Source organism: Centruroides vittatus, unplaced genomic scaffold, assembly GCF_030686945.1.
Source record: "Centruroides vittatus isolate TY-2023 unplaced genomic scaffold, ASM3068694v2 contig_3176, whole genome shotgun sequence".
In the NCBI taxonomy this organism is placed as follows: domain Eukaryota; kingdom Metazoa; phylum Arthropoda; class Arachnida; order Scorpiones; family Buthidae; genus Centruroides; species Centruroides vittatus.
In genome coordinates, this window is record NW_027122042.1 from 102,568 (window position 1) to 127,743 (window position 25,176).

The window sequence follows — 25,176 nt, forward strand, 5'->3', positions numbered from 1 at the left end:
AAGAAGGATTATTTTCTAAAACTTATACATTAAGAAAAAAAAAATCTGCTTCAATTCCTTTGATTATTGAATTTCATGAAATGAATTAATCTATAATAAATAATAAAACAGAAGGTTAGTACTCACAATGATTAATGCTGTTTTGTAATCAATTAAAAACTTTTTTATTCCGTTTCGACGCTCGAATTTTTACGAAGTCTTTCAAATTTCAGAATGTCTTTGACTCTTAATAATACCTCTTTAACATTCTGAAGAATTCTAAAATTCTTTTAGTAAAAATAAAAGTTATTTTTTTAATAATAATAATTATTTTGTTGAAAATTTTTTATTGATAATTCATATACATTTTATAATAAATACATATTTACAAGTTTTACAATTTACAAAAATAATATTTTGCATATTTACAAAATTTTGCAAGGTATGAACATAATTTAATTTTTTTTGTTACAAGCTATCCTTAATTTTTTATTATATTTTTATACTTTAAAGGAAAATTTAATTCACAATATATTTCTATTTCTATTCAATTTAAATTCAAAATTGCAAAATAAAAAAAATCTATATATATAAAAGTTGTATTATTATAAAAAACTTTTCTTAAATTAAAATATATTTTGAAGAAATTATCATTAACGATATTATTTTAAAAAAATGGATTTATATTTAATTTTGTACATATAAATTTCGTTTTGCATAAAGTCAATTGAAATTTTTACAATAAGTATATTAAAATTCTATTTATACTTTCATTCTGGAAAAAATAATAATCGTCATTAAATTAAATTTCTCGAAACTATATTTATGTACAAAATTATTCGATAAAATTTAACGAAACTCTCGTCTATACGGGAAGTAAGTTACGGCCACATTCTATTTACGTTAAAAAACGAATAGCGCGGGCTATTTGTTTTATATCGAATAAATTACCAATAATTAGATATGTCGAGAAAATTAAATTACTAATATATTTTCTTTAATATATAAATTAAATAGTTTCCTTTAGAATTCGAAGTCCTATTTTTGCCAATAGGTATTGGATAATTAGCAAATATAATCTAAACGCCGTAGTCATAAATATCTGAAATATGAGAGTGAAATATATTACTTTACTTTATAAATACATTAAATATACTTCAAAATACAGGACAAGAATTTGGTAAAACATTTTCTAGACGATGCATATTTATCCAATCTTTTAATTTGTGATTGACGGCGATGTTTTTAATGCATCCTTTAAAGTTATCTCTGGAACTGAGAATGCCGAGCGGTTCTTCGTCTGAAAAAATTTAACGTATTATCGTCAGTGTAAATACGATAGCAACAAACAAAGAAATATATATTTTGGAAAAATAAAATAATAAAATAAAATCGCGCGACTTCTGTTAATTGAACGATAGCACGACTCGTCTGTCGAAAATTACTTTTAACAATTGTTTAAATTATTTGATAATGCTGCATTTAAAAAAAAAATTATAATCGGTTATTATTAGACGTGATAATTGACTTCAATTAACAATGCTAAAGTATCAATCAATATTTGTAATTAGAGACATGTATGAAAAGTTATTGAAGTCTTCAGTTCATCCAATTTACACAAGGATACAAAATTGTGTATGGGAATCAACTTTTGTTTTTAACAATTTAGACAGAGAAAATCTAATAAAGAAGATTCGTTCTGATTAGTAATTTTATTTTCCTGTGGTGTGAACGGGATGACCGTGAAGACTTAAAAAACATTTTAAAAAAATTCATTAATTTAAGTCTTCTACTCATAAATATTTATTTATAATTATTCACCTGGTTTTATTCTTTGTACAGTGTTCAAATGTCTTAAAAGTAACCAAAATATTTGTTCTTTTAGAAATTTTTTTTTGGATTATTTTGGTTCCCATACAATTCACAAAACAGAATGTAATTATTTAATTTTAGATTATTAATGATTGGTATTATCTTTTATATAAATCATCAACGACAGCCAACATATAAAGCTACCACCAACCAAAGCCGAAATTATCGGCCGGAAATGGCTATATTAATTATAAATTACGTCGCGGTAAGCGGGAGTTGCGGGTTCGAGTCCCATTTCGGACCGATTCTTTTCTTCCGGTTCGGTCTAAATTATTTAATTAAATTATAATACTTTGAAACATAAACTGTACGAGATTTTTATAACTCGTGTGTAAAAATCTCAATATAAAGCATTTAAGAACTTTGCATTTTCTGACATAAAATTTTTAGGGTTTATGAATATCATTCTAAATTCTTCTAAGTTATAATACTATTAGTTTTCAACTTCTAATTTATATTTTAAGAGTAATAAGTTATTGATATAATTTTCATTTTTTTAATTACTTGTTATAATAGTTAATATGTAATTTAATTGTTGTAGCGATGAAAACGGAAAGAAACTTAACGGCGAACAAAGTAGTAATATACTAAACGGGAAGCCGGTAGTTCTCGAAGGTGTCGGCGACTTTTCTGCCGAGCTCCGACACAAGTTATTGTTACAAATTAACAAATGAAATCACGAAAGACTAATTGATAATAATATAAAATACGTTTAATAATGTGTTACCCCTAAAGCTAATTAAAAGTTTATTAATTCAGGCTGGAATACAGCAAAAATAATACCAGTAACTTATTATTCGTAAACCCTAAAAATGTTAAGTTTTTCTATGTTATAGAAAATGTAAAATGATAATATCTGTTAAGAATATTATTTAAATTCTTAGTCTGATGCAAAATAACACAAACGGTTACGTCGCAACTTTATTAAAATGCAAAATTCGTAAATGCTTATGCCCGAGTTATAAAAATCTTGTGCCCAGTTTTTAATATAAATCTTGTGCCATCAAAAACAGTTTTTAAAAAACAAAAAAATTACTCCATTTAGAGAAGGAATAAAGAATTTTGCAAATAGGCTGGAGCAAATTGAAACGATGATTAAAAGTCAAGGTCAAAGAAGAGATACGTCGGAATTTGAGTCGGGTAAATTCTCGACGAAAGATTTAATAAGAGTACGGTAACACTAAATTTCCCATTTAAATCGGAAATTTGTGTGTCAACAATAAATCATTTTTTAGCCCCCAAATTAGAAATAACTGAATGTTCGATAGAAAGTCATATAATTTTAGTTAAGAATAGAGAAGAATCTACGATTAAAATTTCTTCGGAATCAAAAAGATATTAAACATTTCATTGAAAAGCTGTTTTTTGTTTAAATAGAAAGGATCAAGCCATTTGTATGATTATTATAATCAATATTTTTGTATGAATATTAATTTTCTCAGTTTACAGTTCATTCAATGTACTTTAATGATTGTAAATAATAATGAGTTTAAGTTTTATCATTAATAACTTTTAAGATAGTCTACGCTATACAGAATTGTGACGTATTGAAATAAATATATAGAAATTAAACCACCTGTTATTTTAAAACAAATAAGAAAATAATACTACGTTACCCGGCAAGCCTCCGATAAAAAGAGGAACGGCGGTAAGACATTTCCGGAGTTAAATTATTTCCGACGACGCCGTATACTACGTCGTATTTATCTACTTTTAGATTTATTTCTTGTCCTAAGAACTGTACTCTGATCAAATGCCATTCACCATCACACATTTTATATTTATTGTCAAATTTTTTAATTGCTTGCAATGGTATCCCCACAGTATTTACTGATGCAATTATCTAGAAAAACAAATGTCAAATATAAATTAGTATAAAAGGTATAAGAACATGTATTTAATATATTTCCGTACTTATTAACGTAAGAAAATACATTAAAATGTATCGAATAGAAAATTTAATAATGTTCGATAAAATTAGTTAGTAAAATTAAGATACGATTAAACTTTCTTTCGTACGAAAAAATTTTATTTTAGATAAAAATCAACTTGGCTTTTCGTTTTCCTTGTAACAATAAATTAGATTCAAAAAATAAAAACCTCTCTCGCATTGATCGATATTAGAAAGAGAGCTGCATTATATCACAATTAACTACGCATCCGGTTCGCGGGCTCGAATCTCGCCACGCCCGTCCACATTGAATTCTCTGCTAATCGTCGTTCGTAGTGCATCTAGAAAAGTTTCCGTCGCCATCCGGTTCCGAAAGGACCCGAGATCGTCTCCGACGCACGATTAACTCGTTGCCCCTAAAAGTCGGCTCCTTATAAATATATGCAATAAAAAAAGGAGCACTAACAAATGTTTTACTAGTATTCACTGCAAAGCCATCGTTTAGAGTCGTTATTAGTTAATTTAATGTTGTCGGCATATCTCTTCGTAATAGGCTTGCTAAACTGCCTTACACTAATTCTGCAAGTATGGCTCAGACTAGAGTGGAGTTTCCCGATTTACACAATTGTATAGCATATTTCAATCAGATTTTATATTTTAAGTTTTTCGACGGTTTTTTTAATCTCCCGAAAGTATTCGCCTTTGTATTACTAGCCATAATACTTGTAATCCTTCCATTCGAAAGTGTTGATTAAATATAAGTCAGTGGTCATTTTTTACATATGTGGTTACCTCAATGGTTGATCTGGAAGACCTCCTTTGTTTTAAAAAGACATGTAGAATTTTATATATTCTTACTGATTGTTCGTCTATTGTTACAGTACTGTTTTGTAAATATATATGATATTTTTGTACAAATTGCTTATGTTACATTATATTCTCTCACTGTCGTGTATTTGTATTCTTACATATTTTATTGGATAATTTTATTTTGTATTTTAATCTGTTGCTTTTTAACACCATTATTTCGTATGTTTTAAATACAGTCTTCGCTGTTTTATCATGTTTGTGTGTTGCTGTTTTGTTTTCATCTAAGGGTTTGTTATTGGGGGGGTTCTTTCATTAATTAGGAAAGAATGCATTATATAGAAAATATTTATAAATCTTTTCATTCTTAATCATTACTGAATATAATCTTCATTGCTTGTTTGATATTTTTAATTGATTATTAAATATATTAGCTTCATTGTAAACATAAAATAATTTTTAATTTACAATGCAGATATATTTAATATCTTTAATATATTTGTTTTTTTTCAATCTTCATTATATTTAATTTTACTAAGAATAATGAATAATTTTAAATTTTAATGTACACGAAATTTTAAACATACATTTCCTTTATGCAGCTCAATACCAAAAATTGATCCTTTAGAATTATCACTCAGACTTAATAAAATTCCGTCGTTCTTCGTCGTTTTAAATAATAACTGAATTTCCAAACTTGATCCAAGGTTGAATTTATTATCTACAAAAGAATTAAATAATACATATTAAATTAAAGATCACTAATAAGAATTACCATATTAATTTAATTATAAGAGTGAAATAAGTAAAAAAAACATGAATTAAATCTTTGAAAATCCTGAAGAAATACAAAAAATGAAAGAATATTTTTGTAAATTTTAAAGTAATTTGTGTTTAATTTAAATAATAATGTTATTACTTAAAGTATTTTTTCAGAGTTTATATTTCTCACTCTTTCAAATTCTCAAAATAAAATGCTTTTATGGATTTGTTTATAAAATTTATTTACAACATTTTATAAACAAAAATTGTATATTTATGAAAAAATAAAAGATTTAAAATGAAACTAGTGTGACATCGAGATGTAGTGACTGCATTTAATGCATAAACATTGCAGAATGTATTTTTATATATCGATATATAAATACACATTCTGCAATGTTTATTTAAATTTAAAGTTTAAAGAGAATGTTAAAAAATAATTTATATTATCAATTTTTATACTTTTTGTTTTGTGGCTCATATATTACAAGAAAATTATTTAATACATGCAAATGATTAATTCAGAATCACCGAGCAATAATTACAATTATATTTATGTACTATATATACACAATAACTTGAGCTCCCGAGAGAATGCACGATGTAGTGAATGAGCTCTTCAATTGTGCATTGTGGATAGGTTAGACGGAATGGTGCACGAGTTTTACAAACGTGCACCATTCCGGGTGGCATCGTCGAAAAAATTTAAAGTCGTTTGTAATGAAGACAGAAATAGTAAAAGTGTGATATATCTGTTTGAAAACACTTCTTTATCCCAAAATAATAAATATTCAGTTACACAAACGTGTTATAATTAACTGGTTTCCGAATCACGTTTGCATAAATTACCTCAAATGCATAGTGGAATGATCTGTATCTGTTAGAAAGTTATATGATGATTACATCACTAGAGATCGAGTTACTTCGTGCATACAGTAAAATATTTCTTTTTTTAGACACACAATATTATGAGGATTTACGTCGAAACATCAATTTATATACTCGACGAGAGATGCTATGTCTCTTCAATTACTGTTATTGTATTTTTATACACAACCCGCAAGTTATCTGTGTTTAAAAGACAATTTAAAGGGGATGAAGTTTATGTAATGCAGTAAGTTATAAACAAATTTTAAATTGCAATTATGAACTAAAGCCTACAGAATAATGGCTGTTCAATAGGTGTGTGGTATACAATAGTATATAAGTGGGTTATGTAAAAGTTTTATTTTTGTTCTAACAATTTTGTACACGGTTATACACTACTGCAGATAGTGTACACCATTATGAGTTGTAAATACAAAAATACAATATATTTATTCTAATCTAGTGTAACGTTAAAAAGTAATGTACTCTGTCTTGAAGCCTTAAATCAACATTTTATTCAAAGTTGCTAGTACTTTCGATAATTTACAACATATTTTTCTAGTGTACATTACATTTTAACATTACACTAGATAAACACTTGGCATGAAGTGCATTTAATTTTCTTATTTATTCCTATAATAAATAATAATATCCAAATCCATCAATAAAAACTTAAAATTAGTGATATTAAACATACATTTTAAGGTTAATAGAAATAGGACTCTGCTTTTATCCACTTTCAGCATGATGATGTATTCGTCTGCCAACTATTTCTTGGTTTTATGTAAGTGCAACTTACATTAAACCAAGAAATGGTTGGCAGACAAACATGAACTTACTCTAATTTGTTATTTTATATCTAGCAACTTTCGGTTTATTTTAAAATAACGAAATTTCTGACTATTACAATATTTGTTTGTATGTTTATTTTTATTCTACTTTCTTTAATATCAGAAGACATTATTTATCATTCTTGTTTTATGTTCTATAATTAAAATCTGTTTCAAAAATGCAGTTTTTCTTAATTCTACATATATAAAAATATACTGTGAAATTATATATCTTACAAAATAATTTAGATAACCTTATTTACCATATAATGCATAAGCATCTCCACCAAAATATGCTCCTAGTTCGATATGAGAGAAACAATGCCCTATGTTGACTGATTCTTCAACAGAAGGATCTACATATCTTCCATTAATATTAAATTTTCTTATGCATCCTTTAAAACCTTTAGATTTCTAAAATGTAAAATATTATTATTAAAAAAGTTTGAAATTACATTAGATTTCATTCTATAGAAGATCACAGTAGTCTATCTAAATTTTATAATATTAATAATAAATTCAATTAAAGGTACTAAATGATAAAAAAGCATTAAATTTAAATGTAATATAATCCATTTTAATCATTTTTGAAGATCGTTAAAAGGATTACGTTTTATTTGACGACAAAATCGGAATAACAATCCGTATCTGCAAAAATGCGAAACCGGTCGTACGAGCACTCGACGTGATAAAGCTAACACAATAACGAACGAGAAAGGACCGAATTTATACAGTGTGAATAACATAGTGTAAATTCGGTCCTTCCTTGTTCATTATCCCGACAAATACAACAGTGGCAATAAAGATAAGACTGGAATAAACTGAAAGGAGCAAAAGATTAATGTCAGTGAACAAACCACCTAGATACTGTATTTATCAAACAGGTGAATTTAATAATCTATAAGATCAAAATGGCCAAAACATAGGCTAAGTCAAAATGTTAGACAAGCTGGGGTGTATGGATCGGGGAAACAAGAGAACAAAATGTCGTCCCAAATTCAGACAAATCGGTGGTGGAAATTTGAGAAAAATATAAAAAACGTTCAGACAGAGAAAGCAAAAATCTTTACAAATTATCAGTAATAGTAAATTAAAAATTAGTCCTTGTATTTTTATTTGTATAAAATTTTGGTAAATCAACCCTTCTGTCTCTTCAACTAAAGTGTTTTTCTTCTTGGGCTCACATAGACAAGAATCAACTTTTAGATAGTAGAGAGGTGGCCAAAGTTATCATCTCTAAAACACGAACTTTGAACGTCTAGCACTGCCATCTTAGAAGCCTAAAAGTTCAGCATTGATGTTTGGAACGTTGAACACGGCAAGTAGAAGTTAAGCTTAAAAGTCTGCATTTTTCTGTTTTGGGTTAAAATTACAACATATTTTATTAAAGTAACGATTATTTAAGTATTTATGAATAACATTGTAAAAAAACAGATGATTTTATTTCAGAAATTATTTAATTATTCAATTTTTTGCAAGTGATGTGAAGTGCCTATAGAATTTTTATAGTTGTATTCATAATAGCTTATAATAATACTGTAGAAATAGGTTTGTTCTTTCACGGCATCTTCTATGTAGCATTGACAGCATAATTTGTTTGTAAAGTTCTAGAAATAATTTCACAAACTTCTTTCAGATTGTCATCTCCATATGGATTTATAGCAATCACTTCCCTCAACATGGTAGGAATCACAATGCTATTAAAGTTAAAAATTATTATTTAGTGTTGTTAAACATCCTATATATATTTTAAAATAGTTTAATTTGCTTTTTACCTTTGCTGGTTACCTTCATTGTTCTCGAGTGCATCTGCCATATTACAACAAATCTCGCAATACATTGTGTGATGTAAACGTGTACTGCAATGTGTTTTACGTGGAGTTCAGATGTTAGACGTATACCTCTGCTTGCTGCACAAGTGTGAAAGTTTCAAATGGGTCGCAACCTCTCTAGTATACATTGAGAGATTGAAATCATGTAGTGACGAATGATATTTTTGATGAAAACCAAAAGGCTGCCATTCATTTTACTACATATGACTGAGAGATTTACTACTGTAATTCCTATTATTTGGTGGCAATCATAAAAGCATGCTTGCACATAAAATAACAATTTCAAGTATTTCATTTGAAATCATTCTTAAAATTACTTTAAACCAATAAATTGAATTATTTTTATCAAAAAGTATACTTAATGCATATTAGGAAAGATGAAGCTTCGTTTAAAACATAACGAAGCAAGTATAAACATCTACCGAAACCCGATGCTTAGCAAATAGACACCCACAATTGTTGTAAATAATCGGGCTATATTTTGGAAATATTAATTATTGAATTAAATGAATTACAAATAAATTTGGCACTAGAGGGAGACATTAGGCACCATCTCGTATTAAATTTAATACGAGATGGTGCTTAACGCAAAACGAGTACGGCAATTGTAGGTGTCTATTTAATGAAGCGAGGTTGGTAAAATGAAAACAGAAATTAGAAATGCAGCAATTTAGGCTATGTTCAAACTACTGACAACAACAACAAACCCAATCTTTTTATTGTTTGTCTTTGTTCATAAAATGTTCACACTAATCATTATTCTTGCATTTTCATCTTAGTCATTCGTCGTTCAAAACTTATCCAAGATTTGACATTTGTTGTCGTCATAATGGTATTGGCCAATCAGCACAAATGTCCCACAATTCTGTTTGAAAAAGACGGAGGAACGGCTAATCTCGTGCATTGAAGAAAGATCTTGGCTCTATGACATATCCAGAAATATATAATAAATTTAGCTGTCAATATTGTAGAATTAATATTTTACTCTGCATATCCATTTTTAAACAGAGACAAGTCTGGTTTCAAAATGCAGAAATTTACGGAATAATGTTAAGCTTAATGTAAACTGCACATGCTCTAACACAAAAACTAATAAACAATGTGAACATTTTGGGTGATGAACAAATATGACAAAAAAGACACACTTTCATTATCACTTAAGATCTGTGGTCATTGTTGTCAGCAGTACAAACACAGCCTTACAATAAACTATGTTCTTTCTTGAAGCACTGAAATTAAATCAAGATGGATACGGAGTCCAATATTTTCACGAAAAAGATTCATTTCTATAATTTTATTTACAAGATATTTAACTTTTCTGGAATCACGAATAACCCAAAATAAATACTGGAATACTAAAAATTGCTAAATGATAATAGTAGGTTACATTCAAGACATTTCTAAGTCCTTCATCCTTGTTTACTGTCTTTTGTCCATTCCATTAATACAAGAATTTTTCACTTGTTCTGATAAATTTTTAAGATATTTTGCATTTTAAGACAAATTTCTAATCAATAACTTTATATTTATTAATTAGATGTTAGACTTAAGAAAATATTAATAAGTAAAAATAAATATAAATTAAAATCTTCAACTCTACTGTAAGTTGGCCAATTTATAGAACGTTTCTATCTACATGTCGCATTCATTGTTTAGATCAGTGATTCTCAAAGTGGGGGTCGCTGAAAAATTGATGCCAAATCAATTTTTTTTCAAATATTTTATAAATTTACTATGGATTCATGTTTAGAAATAATAGAAATAAAAAATATATAAAATAATTTTTACTTAAATAAATTGCACATATAAATAATAAAAACAATATGAATATTTTAATACGAGCCTAATATTCATAAATTTGTGCGCTATTGGGGAATCCCCAGAGTTCCGCTCTCGGCCTAAACTATTGTCATTTGGAACGGTGTTCGCCAGCAGCGTTGCGTCTGTAGGCGAGTCGAGTTAGAAATACAGTAGAGCGTCGATTATCCAAAAACCGATCGACCGAAAGCTTTTAAATTAAATTAACGCCACAGCACTAGCGGAAATTTAAATTTCCGCTAGTGCCGTGGCGTTACAATATTTGGCTATGTCTTGGGCTACTCCAATATTATTTTAGTTAGTATGCGTTTTTAGCTGGCAGCACTGGAGCAACTATGAGAGGGTACTTAACCCCCTCCCTCCGGGATGTTTTCCTGCACGTAGTCATCCTTTGGGGGGGGTCCTTTGAAATTTTTAGGTGCAAAAGGGGGTCGCAGATCAAAAAGTTTGAGAAACACTGGTTTAGATCATATACATTATAAGAAAAAGGCAAACATTTGAATTATCACACTGTATTTGATCTTTAAGAACATGATAACATTAATCTAAAAATATGATTAAAATTAAATATAAAATTGAGAATAAATTTTATAAATTTAGAGTAAAAAATTAAAAATTCTCACCATTGAATGATTGAATAATAAATCCATTGGAATTCCACCCAAATATAAAGGACTCCTTAATGCTAATTTTCTTCGAACTTTTATATGAAAGATTTTGTTTTCGTCGACGGAAAGTGTCAAATTTCTATTAATTTTAGTTACTGTTACCTATTTGCAAAATAATAGGTAAAAATAATATTACAAGAGTTTTCTTTTTCAACTAAAACTTTTATTTAATATTTAGATTAAAAGTTTAATGAAGATTAATCTAAATAATTATAATTAACATATAAATTAAAAATAAGCATTTTTATTATTATGTCGGAAGATAAATAAGAGGCAAAGATAGAGACCAAATTATTCGTTCTAAAATAAATAATTAAGTCTAAAATTACATATTTATAGATTATAATCTCATTTCTTATTGTGTTTTCTAATCGAACTTGACAAAAAAAACCACCAATTTCCTTTTCTACTAATATTAAAGACTTCCGTTGAGATGAAACTCATTTAAAAAATAGATTGTAAAAATGATCTTATCATTATTAACTTGCTTTAATTTATATCATTATCAACAAATTTAATTAAACCTATCTATTTTTCAAACTCAATATTTTTGTTATCAATATAAAATATGGAAAAAACTAATTGAAGAATGCAATTTTTTTAAAACAATTAAATTACACTAACTTTCTGTAGAAATATTTATTCATTTTGGTAATCCTACTGATATTCAAATTATTATTATTATTATTATTATTATTATTATTGGACTGCAATTTTAAATAATTGTAAACCTATACATTCTCACTGGCATTTGTCTGTCTGTCTTGCCCTCCTTAATTTAGAGAACAGAGTTAGATAAAAATCCAGGCCAGATATAGAAAGCTTAGATGCAGGAAGCCCCAATTAACTATATACAAATTTCTAGTTAGGATCAGAAATCATGTTATTTCAATTCAAAAATTTTCTCCTAAATGAAGTCAAATAGATGACCATATGACTCCATTATTAACAGGAAAAGTATGATGTATAGAGTACTAAATTTGAGAGCATTATGACAAAAAAATTGCTTGAAACAATATCTTTCAGTTTGACAAAGTAAATTTGACAAAGTAAATTTATTTTTGTGCATTAAATGATTACTTTTTCCAAAAGTGTATGCAAAATTCAAAAATTATTTTACTTTTCAGATTATAAGTTTGACTGAGCTCGATGGCTAACAGTCATAAATTTTATTTTTCATTGACATTTTTCGATATATAACTTATATCGATCACTGGAGACAATCGAAAAACAATTTTCACTTATAGAGATGACCTTATATTTGAGGCTGCACCTCCACAAAAAATTGTAAAATAGATAAAAATGTCCTCTGGAAATGATGCCAATGCCATAATTCACAACAATAGTTGATTAAAATTAAAAATTGTAAGTAAAAAGCAGATTGTTGCTAGTGATTGTAACTGATGAAAGATGAAGACAAGTTTGCAGCTTTAATATATACGTGGTACGATCCAAAAGTTCGGGGAATGTAGTAATCTACGACAACAAAAGCATGTAAGTTACAGCGTATGAAATGGATTCTACCAAACCACCTCTACGTGTTCAGGTTAATTTCACCCATGTCATGTGATTAAACCGCAAGCGCTGCTGTTTTTTTCCAGAGATAGTTACCTTTGTCCTGCAACGTAATCAAAGTGGAGTTTCAAGAACAACCTCCAACATTAAATTTTGTCAGCATTTAGGTAAAACACCTACGAGGATTTTAAAATTGCTAAGAAAGGTGTACGGTGATTCTACGGTGAAAGGTCACGGTGAAGTCGAAATGTTGGAGGTTGTTCTTGAAACTCCACTTTGATTACGTCGCAGGACAAAGGTAACTATCTCCGGAAAAAAACAGCAGCGCTCGCGGTTTAATCACATGACATGGGTGAAATTAACCTGAACACGTAGAGGTGGTTTGGTAGAATCCATTTCATACGCTGTAACTTCAAATACATGCTTTTGTTGTTGTAGATTACTGCATTCCCCGAACTTTTGGATCGTACCACGTATATGTTACAGTCAAAACCCGTTTTTAGTTAGAATGCGTTTTAACTAGTTGAAACTAGTTTATACTGGATGTCGTTGTTAAAACCCGTTTTGTCTAGTTAAAACTAGTTTTAACTCAAATTCATTTTTGACTAGCAGTAAATTCTAGTTTTAACTAGACAAAACGGGTTTTAACAAAGACATCAAGCATAAACTAGTTTCAACTAGTTAAAATGCATCATAACTAAAAACTGGTTTTGACTGTAACGTATAGAGTGATTCGGGGTAAGATGGTAAGCGGGGGAAAATGCCTACTTTTTGATATTTTCAAACGGTGACGCCAGATATTGTCATGTGTTTGTATGATGAATCGTTGGGCCAATATTGAGTGCAAAAAGCTGTAGTTGGCTACCGTTACCTCATTTTCTACTTCTGAGAAGAATAAAAGCAAGATAAGAACGAAGTTTTTCTTGTGAAATGTTTCTAGAATCATTTTAAAACTAAAATTTAAAATAGAATTTATTAAAAATTGCGAAAAACAATTAATGTGTGATGTAGTTAAGATTCTAAAGTTTCCATTGTGAGCTACCGCCGATCCCGATCGGACGTGCTAGAACATGTAACTGCACTAGACATCTTACCCCGACAAATGGGAAAGATGCCACATTTTTCTTGGGGTAACATGCCTATTTTTTGTTAATTGAATTCCAATATGCCTATTTTTAATAAATTTTTGTTTTCTCATTTTATTGCAGGATATGCATAGAAATTATATAAGGACTTCTCAAAAAGGTTTTTGGACTGAAAAAAGCTTTCAGCTAGCTATACAGCACGTTAGAACGGGTGGAAACTTAACAAAACTTATACTGCGCTGTTATACTTATTATGAAGTACTTTGTACTACATATGCAATAAATTACATTTGTTTAAAATATTCGAAAATTAATTTTATGCAATTATATTTGTTATCTCACCCTAATGGCATTTGGCATCTCACCCGGATACTTGGGGTGAGATGCCTAAAATGCCAGACAGTAAAAAAGTCGTCATTGCAAACACAATATACAATTATTTTTCATATACTCCAAAGTTTTATTTGAAAAACATGCTCAAGAATATGATATTTTCGTTAGAGGCCTCCAAAACCCAAATTATCGTTATAATTTCCTTCATAAGCAAAATGTTAGGCATCTTCCCCCGAATCACTATACATAACTTTATTTATTTCCCCCAAACATATTTATGTAGCTAAAATTAGTTTTAACTAATGTTAAAAGTTAAAATTAGTTTTATCTAAAATCAAAACATGTACAGCAGTAAATTAACTAGACAAAACGGGTTTTGTCTAGTTAAAACTAGAATTTACTGCTAGTCAAAAATGAATTTGAGTTAAAACTAGTTTTAACTAGACAAAACGGGTTTTAACAAAGACATCCAGTATAAACTAGTTTCAACTAGTTAAAACACGTTCTAACTAAAAACGGGTTTTGACTGTAACATATATATTTTTTAATATAAATACTGTCAGCCAATTTTTAATTTTAATCAATAATTCATTAAAATACTTGTGTGACTAAAGACTTGTGAAACTTTTTACTATATAAAATATTCAAGTTTGATTTTAAAAAAATTAATTATTAATTTATCTATTCATCAGTTTCTAAAAGCTCTCTATATAAATCAAAAATATGTAAATTTTATGATTACTTTAACAATATTAAAATTTTTCTACTTTCTATTCTAAAATGTGATTTGTCTAGAGAACAGAGTTAGATAAGACAGACAAATGCCAGTGAGAATGTATAGGTTTACAATTATTGAAAATTTATTTAATATTGGAATTTAATTCTGAAATTTTGTGTATAAGGAAATTCTTATTAAAAAATTTTATATATAAAAATAATTTTAGACATTAAATTTAAAAAATACGAATAATTTATAAATCGTTTTAAATTTTAACGTACATTATGCCAAACTCCGTTACTTAGAAATCCTTGACTTTTAAGTTTTCTGTGTTTCTTATCTCTTACGTCGACGACGATATATTTTCTCTTAAGAATTATCGCAAAATAAGAATTTCTTCTTTTATTTCTTAAAAGTACCATCAATCCATTTGAATAAAATGTTCTGAAGTCAAATGTAACATTAAAACTAAAAACAAAAAAAGTAAATCATCAGTCAATCAAATTCAATGTTTTTTTATGATAAAAATTTTAATAATGCTGAATAGATTAATAATTTTTACATGATACACACAAAAATCCACATTTTTAAACTTGGCTAATAGTCTTTAGCTTCAGATTCTAATTTGGTCAGTTTAATTAGTTGAACAATATGTGGGGATTGATATAGGCGAATTGTTCAAGTAACTGAGTATTTATTTATTAATATTAGTTTACTATATAATCTATTAATAGGACTAATTACATTAATGTAAAATCTGGATTAAAAAATCTAAGTTTAGTACGAGAGCAAAACAATCAAATATAGAAAGTTGTGAAATAATAAAAGAGCCAGTTAAAATATTAAAGAAAGGGAGAAACATGTTTAAAAGACATCTTTTTGAGCATATTAATATAATAAAACAAGGTGAAATAGAATTAATAATAATAATAGAAAAGAATTATGTCCAGTGTGAAACAATTATACATATAGAGGGCATCTTAATAATCATGTATTTAAATACAGCAACAACAGGGAAATAAGAAAAGAAGAAGAAAGTTTAGCTAATTTTATGACTAGAGTTAAAGAAATAATAAAGGAAAGAAAAGAGACATCCTTAAAGAAACAGAGAGGTGAGTAAGAAGTTGGAGAAGAACTTATTTATATTTTAATTAATTAAAGAAAGCTTTTATGATTAGTTAAGTTGAAATCACAGAAAATGTCGTCATCTAGTCGGAGAAGGATAAATTAACCAAAAAACTTGGAAGACTTATGAATTGGTTACAAATAAGTCAGCTAAAGTATTACTTTATTATTGAATAATTAATGTTTGTTTGTATTTTTAGAATTATAATATATAAAACACCTGTTGATGGGGGACGAAAAAGTCCAGAAATGCAAGAAAGTATTGCATACAGGTGCAAATAAACAGTTTTTTTTTTCTTTAAACCAATAGAATAGTTCAATTTCTTTTTTTCATCCAGACATTACATCAGTGTAATAAGTTCTATTAATAGATTATAGTCACAGTAAACTAATATTAATAAATAACATATAATGAAAAAGGACAAGAAGACTTACTTAATAACTGAATATTTATATTCATAATCAAAATATCCTACAATTTCTTAGAACAGAATAAAAATATTTTATTTTAGGAAAGGAAAATGGGATTTATTGCTCTTTCACATATAAAGTTTATCATACAATTTATATCACGAAAAACTTTATTTTGTAAAAATATACTTTTTACAATAGTTTAAATATAGTTGTGCCTTACATCTTTTCCTGCCCTCCCTTCGCCACATGGTGGGTCCAACTCAGTGGAGAGGAGTTGTGTAAATCAGAGTGTGTAACCAAGGGTGGAAGATTTATTGCAGGGTGTGTCTTGGGGAGAAGTTAGAACAGAAGTGGAGAGAAAAGGAAGAATTAGTAGGGAAGAGTGTGGTGTGTGAAAGTGTGTGAAAAAAATAGTCAGGAAGCAGGAAAGTTTTAGTTTCCTGCTTCCTGACTAGGACTGTGCAACCAGGTCAGCGAGAAGATTTTGTTTTCGAACTGTTTCCTGTCTGATAAGAAGTTAAAGAAGAGGTACACTTTAAACTCATTGTCAGTATGTTTTATGTCTGTGCGTTACGGGAATTCTGTAGAATATTATTGTCGGGAGAATTGTGTGTTAAAGCCATTCGGTAGATTGGACTGTCGGGCTCCGTACGTTCCTGTGTGTTTCCCTAGATGTATTGTATGTTCCAAGGAAAATTAAAGGGTTATCTTGTTAATTTGGATAGTTGTCTTTGTCTTGATGTTGAGATAAATGGATTCCCTCTTCTAAGCATCTGCTTTATCAAGCAGATTTGTTATCAATTTGTCCCATTGAAGAAATCACTAAAGTTCTCCTTGTTTACTCGTTTGTACTTTATATAATCTCACATATTTATAGTACAAATATAGTATAACTAGTTCAAAAATAGTTTCTAAAAATATACAGAAAAAATTAAAAAATTGGTGGAAAAATTTAAACCTTTCAATAGCGATTTTATATAAAAACTTTATGTTATGTGAGAGCATGAATACTTGTTAACAGACATTACACATCTGTTAGGAAATTAAATATTAAATTTTGAATAAATCATAATTCATTAAAAATGAAGTGATAATGTTTCATTAATCATATAGTTATTTTTTATTTTAAATGATATATATTAATTTTTCATTAGAATTATTATTCAAAACTATAAAGGAATATTAATTAATTAAAAATAAATAAAAATTATAAAATTGTATTTTGTAAATTAATAAACAATTAACAAAAAAATAAGCTTTTTTATCTAATTAATCATATATATAATTTTAAAGTGAAGCATGTGATCAATTGTTTAAAAATTTTATTACTACTCTTCTTAATTTCTAAATAAATTTTTCTATAATGTTCATGTCTGATACAATAATATACTTTAAACTGAATGACAAACATTCTTCATTCTAAAAATTGTTGTAAAGTATTACAAATTGGTTAACCATTTCTCATTCTGATATTAGTGGAATATTATATGAAGTACTTTATTATTTAAATAATAAGTTATAAGTAATAATTAACAAAAATTACACATACTCTTTTCCAAAATCTGTCCTCCGTATAAATACTTTGGCATAGCTATTTGGTTTATTTCCAAATTGCAAAGCTTGTTTCTCTAATGTATAGGATGACATTTCTGCACAATGTTCTGAAGGTTTAAATGGCAGACTTGGTCCCATAAAGGCACTATAATACTTTCTGCCGTGTCCAATTCCTACTCCTTTAAATCTTATAGGATTGTTGAATTGTATTAATCTACAAATAAGATTAAAAACTAGAATTATGAAAAATAGATTTAATAAAATCTATAATCAATTCATTTATTAAAAAATTTTTAAATTAAAGTATTCAGTGCTAAAACATTTTAGTGTTTATCAACTAATGCATGTTTGATTTTACAATTATTGATAGCTAAAAAATTAATCACTTACATTAGTTTTAAATAAAAATATGAATTAATAATTGCTTTGAATTGCAAACTAACTGTGAAATAAAAGATAATTACACTTATTTTTTTAAAGATAATCCATTGTAAAAAATTCCATTTACATTTCCATTCATAACTTTCTCTATTTATACATTTAAATTGAAGAAATTATGAAATATTCAAAGACCTTCAAAATTTATTTCTTTACTAGTTAAATCTGTCTAAGGTCAAGAGTCTACTAGCATAAAAATCAAACATAAAACCTTGCCAAATTATTTTTAATCATGTTGTTAGATCACGCGAGCGTGCTTGACCAACGAAAGGACAGGATACACAACTAAAACAAAACTTTATTTATTTTCTATAGATAAAAAAATATTAATAAAACTTTTTTCTCCTTCTTGCATGAAGATGTGCAGGATTGTTTTTGGATTCCAACTCCACACCTTGCACACATGTAAACTAGGAATGACAGCACAAAACACGTGGTGTCACACAATGGAGACACAATTCATGATAATGGGTTACAATGGGATATTTCCCGAAATATTATAACTAAGACTTAAAACTAACTTACAAACTATAGAGAGAGAAAAAAAGAGATAATATAGATATTTAGGAGTATAGAAAGGAAAGTATAGGGGTACCCAAGACACCGTATGTCTTTGAGGTCTTCGGGTCGAGGAACTACGTTCAAGTTGTTGGTTAGTATATTTCTTCTTTTCCAGTCAATAATCTGAGAATATTCAAAGAGTTCCTTGTATTCAATCTTAGCATACGGAGTTCTTTCTTCACACTCCTAGACGATCCCGGTCCTATCTCCGTTCCATTAAACGAACGATTCGGATCTCTCGTTTTGCAGTCTGCTCGCTCTGAACTCCTTATCAAGAATGACTGTTATTTGCCTATCTATGTGCCTCGGAGTCTTCACTCTCTATTGTCTCTTCCTTTAGTTTCTGGAACAGGTCTGCCCCACTCATAAGGAGAGTGAAGAATTGAAAGATCGAGAAATGGGGGAAATAAAGAACAAAAGATTGAGAGACTGAGGAATTAATATTAGGCTTACAACTAGCGCGTATATACAAAATCATGGCGTACTGCCACAATTTGACCTATTCATGTTTGCACTTGGATTGTGGTGGAGGTACTGTTTATATTAGCAAAGTTTTTATGGCAATGGTTCTGCCACCAAGTGTTGAAAGTAAATATTGCTATAGTTTGTCAAATGATGATTCATCTGAAGACAATCAGGAAAGTTCAGGAACAATAGAGAACAATAATTAATGAATATTTAACAATTCTACACAAAAGTTGACACACACAATGCGAAATTTATTGAAACCTATTAAAATAAAAAAATTAACTTTGGGTCACAGTTCACCATATGGTAACAGATATGAGTTTTAATGTAACTTGCAAAATAAAACCTCTGGCAGAAAATCCTTTTTGGACGGGGTCAATTGAGAAAAAGTATTAAAAGTCATAAAAGGAAAAAAATTACAAACAGTTTTGTAAAAAATATAAAACTCAGAAATAGAGAGTAAAGTTGTCATTGATCCCATGGTAGTACAAGGGTTAAATCTACCTTAAGGTCAATGTATATTATACAGTGAAATTTGTCCATAAAGGTTAATAAGAGTACATACAATAAAAAATGATGTAGATTTTTATAATCTATTAAAGCAAAAATCTATATTATTATTTATATTACGTTAAATTATTAGTTTAGTATTATTTATAAGTTATATTTGTAGTATATATTTAAGTTACATTAAGTTTAGTATTAATTATTAGTTATATTTAACATTTGTAATTTTATAAAGTTTTGTAAAGTTACAAATATTAAATAAACTAAAATATGAAATCTTTGCAAAGTATATAAATCAATAAACAACAAACCTATCATTGAAAATGGCATCTTTAATTACTCCTTTAAATGGTTCACGAGTGGCAGTTCTATTTCCAATAAAAACTTCTTCAGGAACACCACCAAAAAACAATCCACCTTCATCAGGAGCTTCAATGGTTTTAGATCCTTTTGGCATTCTTATATTTCCAACTTCTTTATCATCAACAATCATTATAATTCTAAAAGAATTTAATTTAAAACACATTAACATTTCTGAAAAAATAATTTGTTGCAATCAATTTAAATTAAACTGTTTTTTCTACATCTCATGTAAAAGCTATTCAATGTAAAATATTTAACATTTTTAATCTTAGTTATTTGCCATAAAATATTATTTTTTAATTGCAAAATAATTTTTTCTATTACAAAATTTTACACTGATAACTACAAAATTTTTTTACTAAAATTTATATATTCAAACATAAATATTTGATATTTAAATGACTTCATACAGTATTCATATTTTCAAGCATAAAATAATGATAAGCAATTTTATGTGTCGTAAATAATTAACAGTTTCAATAGGCAATCAGAAATTCATCCCATAGGATTTTTGAGGTTCGTCAAAATATTCCAAATTTAGGTGAGAATTTTCACAAACTCAAATATCTTGTAGTAAATTGTAATTTTGCTATGTATAGTATATAGGAAGAGAGAGCATCATTGATACACAGTTGGTAGACAATTAGTGTCTGGTTCAAAGTGGTTCAAATGTCGAAATTTAACGAAAAGTCTTATTCTATTCTGAGTTAGACTTCAGAACTAATTGGTATGCAGGATGTTGAAAGAAAAATCAATAAAAGAAATCAATTCAAAAATTCAAAAATATCAGAATTTGTTCAACCATATGTTATTTTCACACTATTAAACAAATATTTCATCTGGCAAACTTATAGTATTTCATCTAAAGATCTTATTGTTAAATTTTTGTGCTTTGGTTTGTCTATATTACTATAATCAAAAATATTGAGGGCCCACAGTGGCCAAACGGTTCTCTTCCCTGAACACTGGTAGTTTGGTTGTGAGTTTGCACCTTGCCAGGACAGGCTGGCCAGGTGGAGATTTCCGGATTTTTCCCACATCTGTAACGCCTGAATAGGGGGCAGTTACCCTTAAAAAGACCTCCCGGAAGGCATCCCCCTAGACAGATTGCCCAAGTGTTACATTGCCATAACTTAATACAAACAAACAAACAAAACAAAAATACCGAGTCATTGATAAACATGAATTTATAAAATATGAGTCTGAAGAGGAATAAAGTTGATGGAGATGATACGAAAGGATAAATTTATTCCTTACATGAAAACCTCCACTAACTTTATTCCTCTTCCAATTATTTCTTCCTTTTAGAATTAATCTCACCTTGATTTATTTTTTAAACTTCAAATTGCACGAAGAATGAATTCATATCTATTGCAATTTGCAATTATCTATGACAATATTACTTTACGTTTAAAAAAAATTATGATATTATCATTATAAATTTTAGAAAATACTTAAAACATACAAGTGAGAAAATTCCTTAAAAATAAAACCTAAAATTAATTGACACAGCAAATATTTAAAGCATATTAGTGTCTTAACCTTCTTTTCACAATTACTAAAATATCCAAAAATGTCTAATAGAATTGAGTTATTCATTTCTTGAGAACAATTATAGACAAATGGAATAAATCTTTCATAGTCTTCTAGTCACTTTCAATATAAAAATAACTGCTGAATATTACTTATTGATCAAAGATTCTATAACGTCCATATTCCTTATATAAGTTTCTCCATTCAAATGAAATTTTTACAAAAATTTTACAAAGTATTTGAATACTATTACAAAATTGTCATGTTTAATATTTGAATTTTTTCAATGTAATTTAAAAAATTTTGTCTGAAGGACAATCTTTTTAGCTAATTTTATTATTCGTTAATAAAAGTAAACCATTATAAGTTCATTAAAATTAAACGAAATTATAATATTTATATACATACTTTCTATTTCTCTTAACCACTTTAAGAGAATGATAAATTCCATCATTAAATTTCTGTTCGCTCGTTATCCTCACTTCACCGGCATTAGCATTAAAACGAGCTTCCAATTTTCCATTTAAAAGCATTACAGCATAATAATGCTATAAAATAATTATTTCTATGTTAGATTTAATTTCTTTACTACAGCATATAATAAATTTCAAAAATGAAAATATTTAAGAACCGTGATAAATTTTGCTTCTAAAACATTTAATTTTAAAATATTTACAATTTAATTGATTAATAAATTATTTATAAAAGAATTTTCAGTTATCTTTTATATTAAAAATTTATAAAGAAAGAACTGATTTATATATTTTATGATAAATATTTAATTTCAATTCTCCTAATTAACACACAATAGATTATGAAAAAAATTTTTAATTTAAGTAAAAACATAAAATTGAACATCAGAAATTAAAAAAAAAATTAAAGTGTAAAGATTACCTCTGATTTACTACTCCATTTTTGATAGTATAATTTCCTCTAGTCAGGTGTTACAAATTTTAAAATATATTTAAAGATTTTCTTTTTATATTAATTCAAATGTTAACTTACCATTTTTTTATCCATTGAAGTACTAAATCCCTCAAAGGTAGATATCATTAAAAGAGATGTGGTTTGTGTTGACTGAAATGTAAATCCAAAATTTCCTTCTTCGGTTAAAGGATGGCTAATTACTTCTACATATCCTGTACCTTTAAAACTAACTATTTTAGTATCCTAAGAGAAAAAACAAAAGATTTAACACTTCTTTTAGTTCAATATAAATTACTTTATAAGGACAATATCATTAATGTCAAATTTTTGGTAGCACTTAATTAAAGTATTAACTATTGTGTCGCAACTAAATAACAATAGGCCTACACTAGCTATAAAAGATGAAGTTATAGTTCAAAATCAGATTCAAATTATTTCGATTTAAGTTATATCATCATTTTTTAATTTTTGGTGTTTTTTCTATTCTTCAATTTTAGTAGCTTCATATACAGTATACACATACAGTGGTACTCATACTTCGAATGCTTCAGAGTTTGAACACTTAATTCGACAAAAATTTGCCTTGGATTTTGAACTATGCTTCAGAGTTCAAACTGTGCATGCACCAAAAACATATGCTTGCATGTTTTCAGTACTTTTTTTGTTTTATTTTTTGGTACTTTAGGTTATACTGTATATATTGTGTTTTTTTTTGTAGATTTTTAACAATTTCTTCTTGCAATTTTTCTTTGTTGACATCTTTTGAATGCCCCATACATTGTTTATCCATTAGTTCAAAATTTTCCAAACCACACTTGCATATTTGAAGCTTAGGAGCCTCTTCCCCATACACATTACAAACCCTTTTTTACTGTTTATACAAGTAATACTTAAATTGAATAAATGAACTAAAAATTTAAATCTAAGAAATTTTCATTATAATTATAATTCTAAAGAAAAAAAATCATTTTCCATTTATATCTTTTAATTTTATATTACCATTTATAAGAATGTTTCTTTAATATAGATTAGAAATAAATTATTTCTAAAAATTTTAACTTTAATTCTGTTAAATATGTAATGAAGTATGTTTTAATTCTTCTTTAAAATTAATTTTGAATTTAAATACACTGCTGGCCATTAAAATTACTACACCATGAAGGTGGCACACAACAAATGTGAAATTTGCATGAAAGGTACAACATGCTTGGATATGCAAATGATTAGCATTTCAATGCATGCTCACAAAGCAGGTAGGAGTAAGGCCACCTACAGTCTGTAAAAAAAGGAAGATCATAAAGTGGGTTTCTCATATGGAAAAGGCATTTGCACATTGGTTGCTTGTGTAAAGATTTTGTTATGCCTCGTGTAAGAAGGAGGAACACCTACCAGCATGTGTCAGAGTTTGATCATGGTAAAATTGAAGCCTATCAGGACTGCAGTTTATTGTACTGTGCTATTGCTGTTTGCATTGGTCATGATCCCATGACTTTCACGAGAATATGGAATTGTTGGGTCCAGGAGGGCCATGTGGAACATCATGCAGGATCTCAGCAGCCTCTGGTCACTAGTGCCTGAGAAGACAGACATCTTGTCTGCATGGCCTTGTGAGATCATACAGCCACAAGGCCATCTTGTACCCTGGGCAGGAACTTGGGTCATTTTCAGGAGAGCAAGTGCAACAATGTCTGCAGCACCATGGATTATCAGCACGGTGACCATTGCTATGGCTTCCTTGATGCTGCAGCAGAGACAGGTATGCCTACAATGGTGTGTTCAACGATGAATATGGATGCAGGAATGGCATCGTGTTGTCTTTTCAGATGAAGCCCGGTTCTGCATACAGTACCACGATGACCATATCTGTCTGTGGAGGCACCAAGGGAAACGATCATTGCCAGTTTGCACTCGTCATTGTCATATGGGTCCAGCACCTGGAGTGATAGTACAGGGTGCCATTGGGTACACATCTTGGTCACCTCTTGTTTGCATAGCTGGTAATTTAGACAGCTGCCATTACATTTCTGATGTGTTAAGGCCCGTTGCTGTGCCCTATATTCAAGGCCACCATCATGCTACCTTTCAAGAGGACAATGCACAACCACATGTTGCTCATGCTGTCCTGACCTTCCTGAATACAAAGGGTGCTTGACTGTTGCCCTAGTCAACATGTTCTCCAGATCTGTCCCAAACTGAGAATATCTGGTCAATAGTTGCTGAGAAACTGGCACGCGACCACTCACCAGCCAGTATGATAGATAAACTCTGGTATAGAGTTGAAGCTGCATGGACTGCTGTACCCATGTTAA

The 25,176-nt window shown here is 28.4% G+C and overlaps 1 protein-coding gene across 1 annotated transcript; it reads right to left on the reverse strand.

Annotated features, from left to right (window-relative positions):
• Positions 1 to 688: 688 nt before the first annotated feature.
• On the reverse strand, positions 689 to 24,589 carry LOC136973470 (laminin subunit alpha-1-like). The gene is given in 13 exon segments (XM_067268203.1): positions 689 to 1,279; positions 3,468 to 3,493; positions 3,495 to 3,694; positions 5,137 to 5,270; positions 7,272 to 7,422; positions 11,282 to 11,428; positions 15,259 to 15,445; positions 18,066 to 18,284; positions 20,356 to 20,544; positions 22,349 to 22,488; positions 22,835 to 22,873; positions 22,946 to 23,110; positions 24,320 to 24,589. Coding segments are annotated over 13 exon segments (2,010 nt in total). The 3' UTR covers positions 689 to 1,136.
• Positions 24,590 to 25,176: the final 587 nt, after the last annotated feature.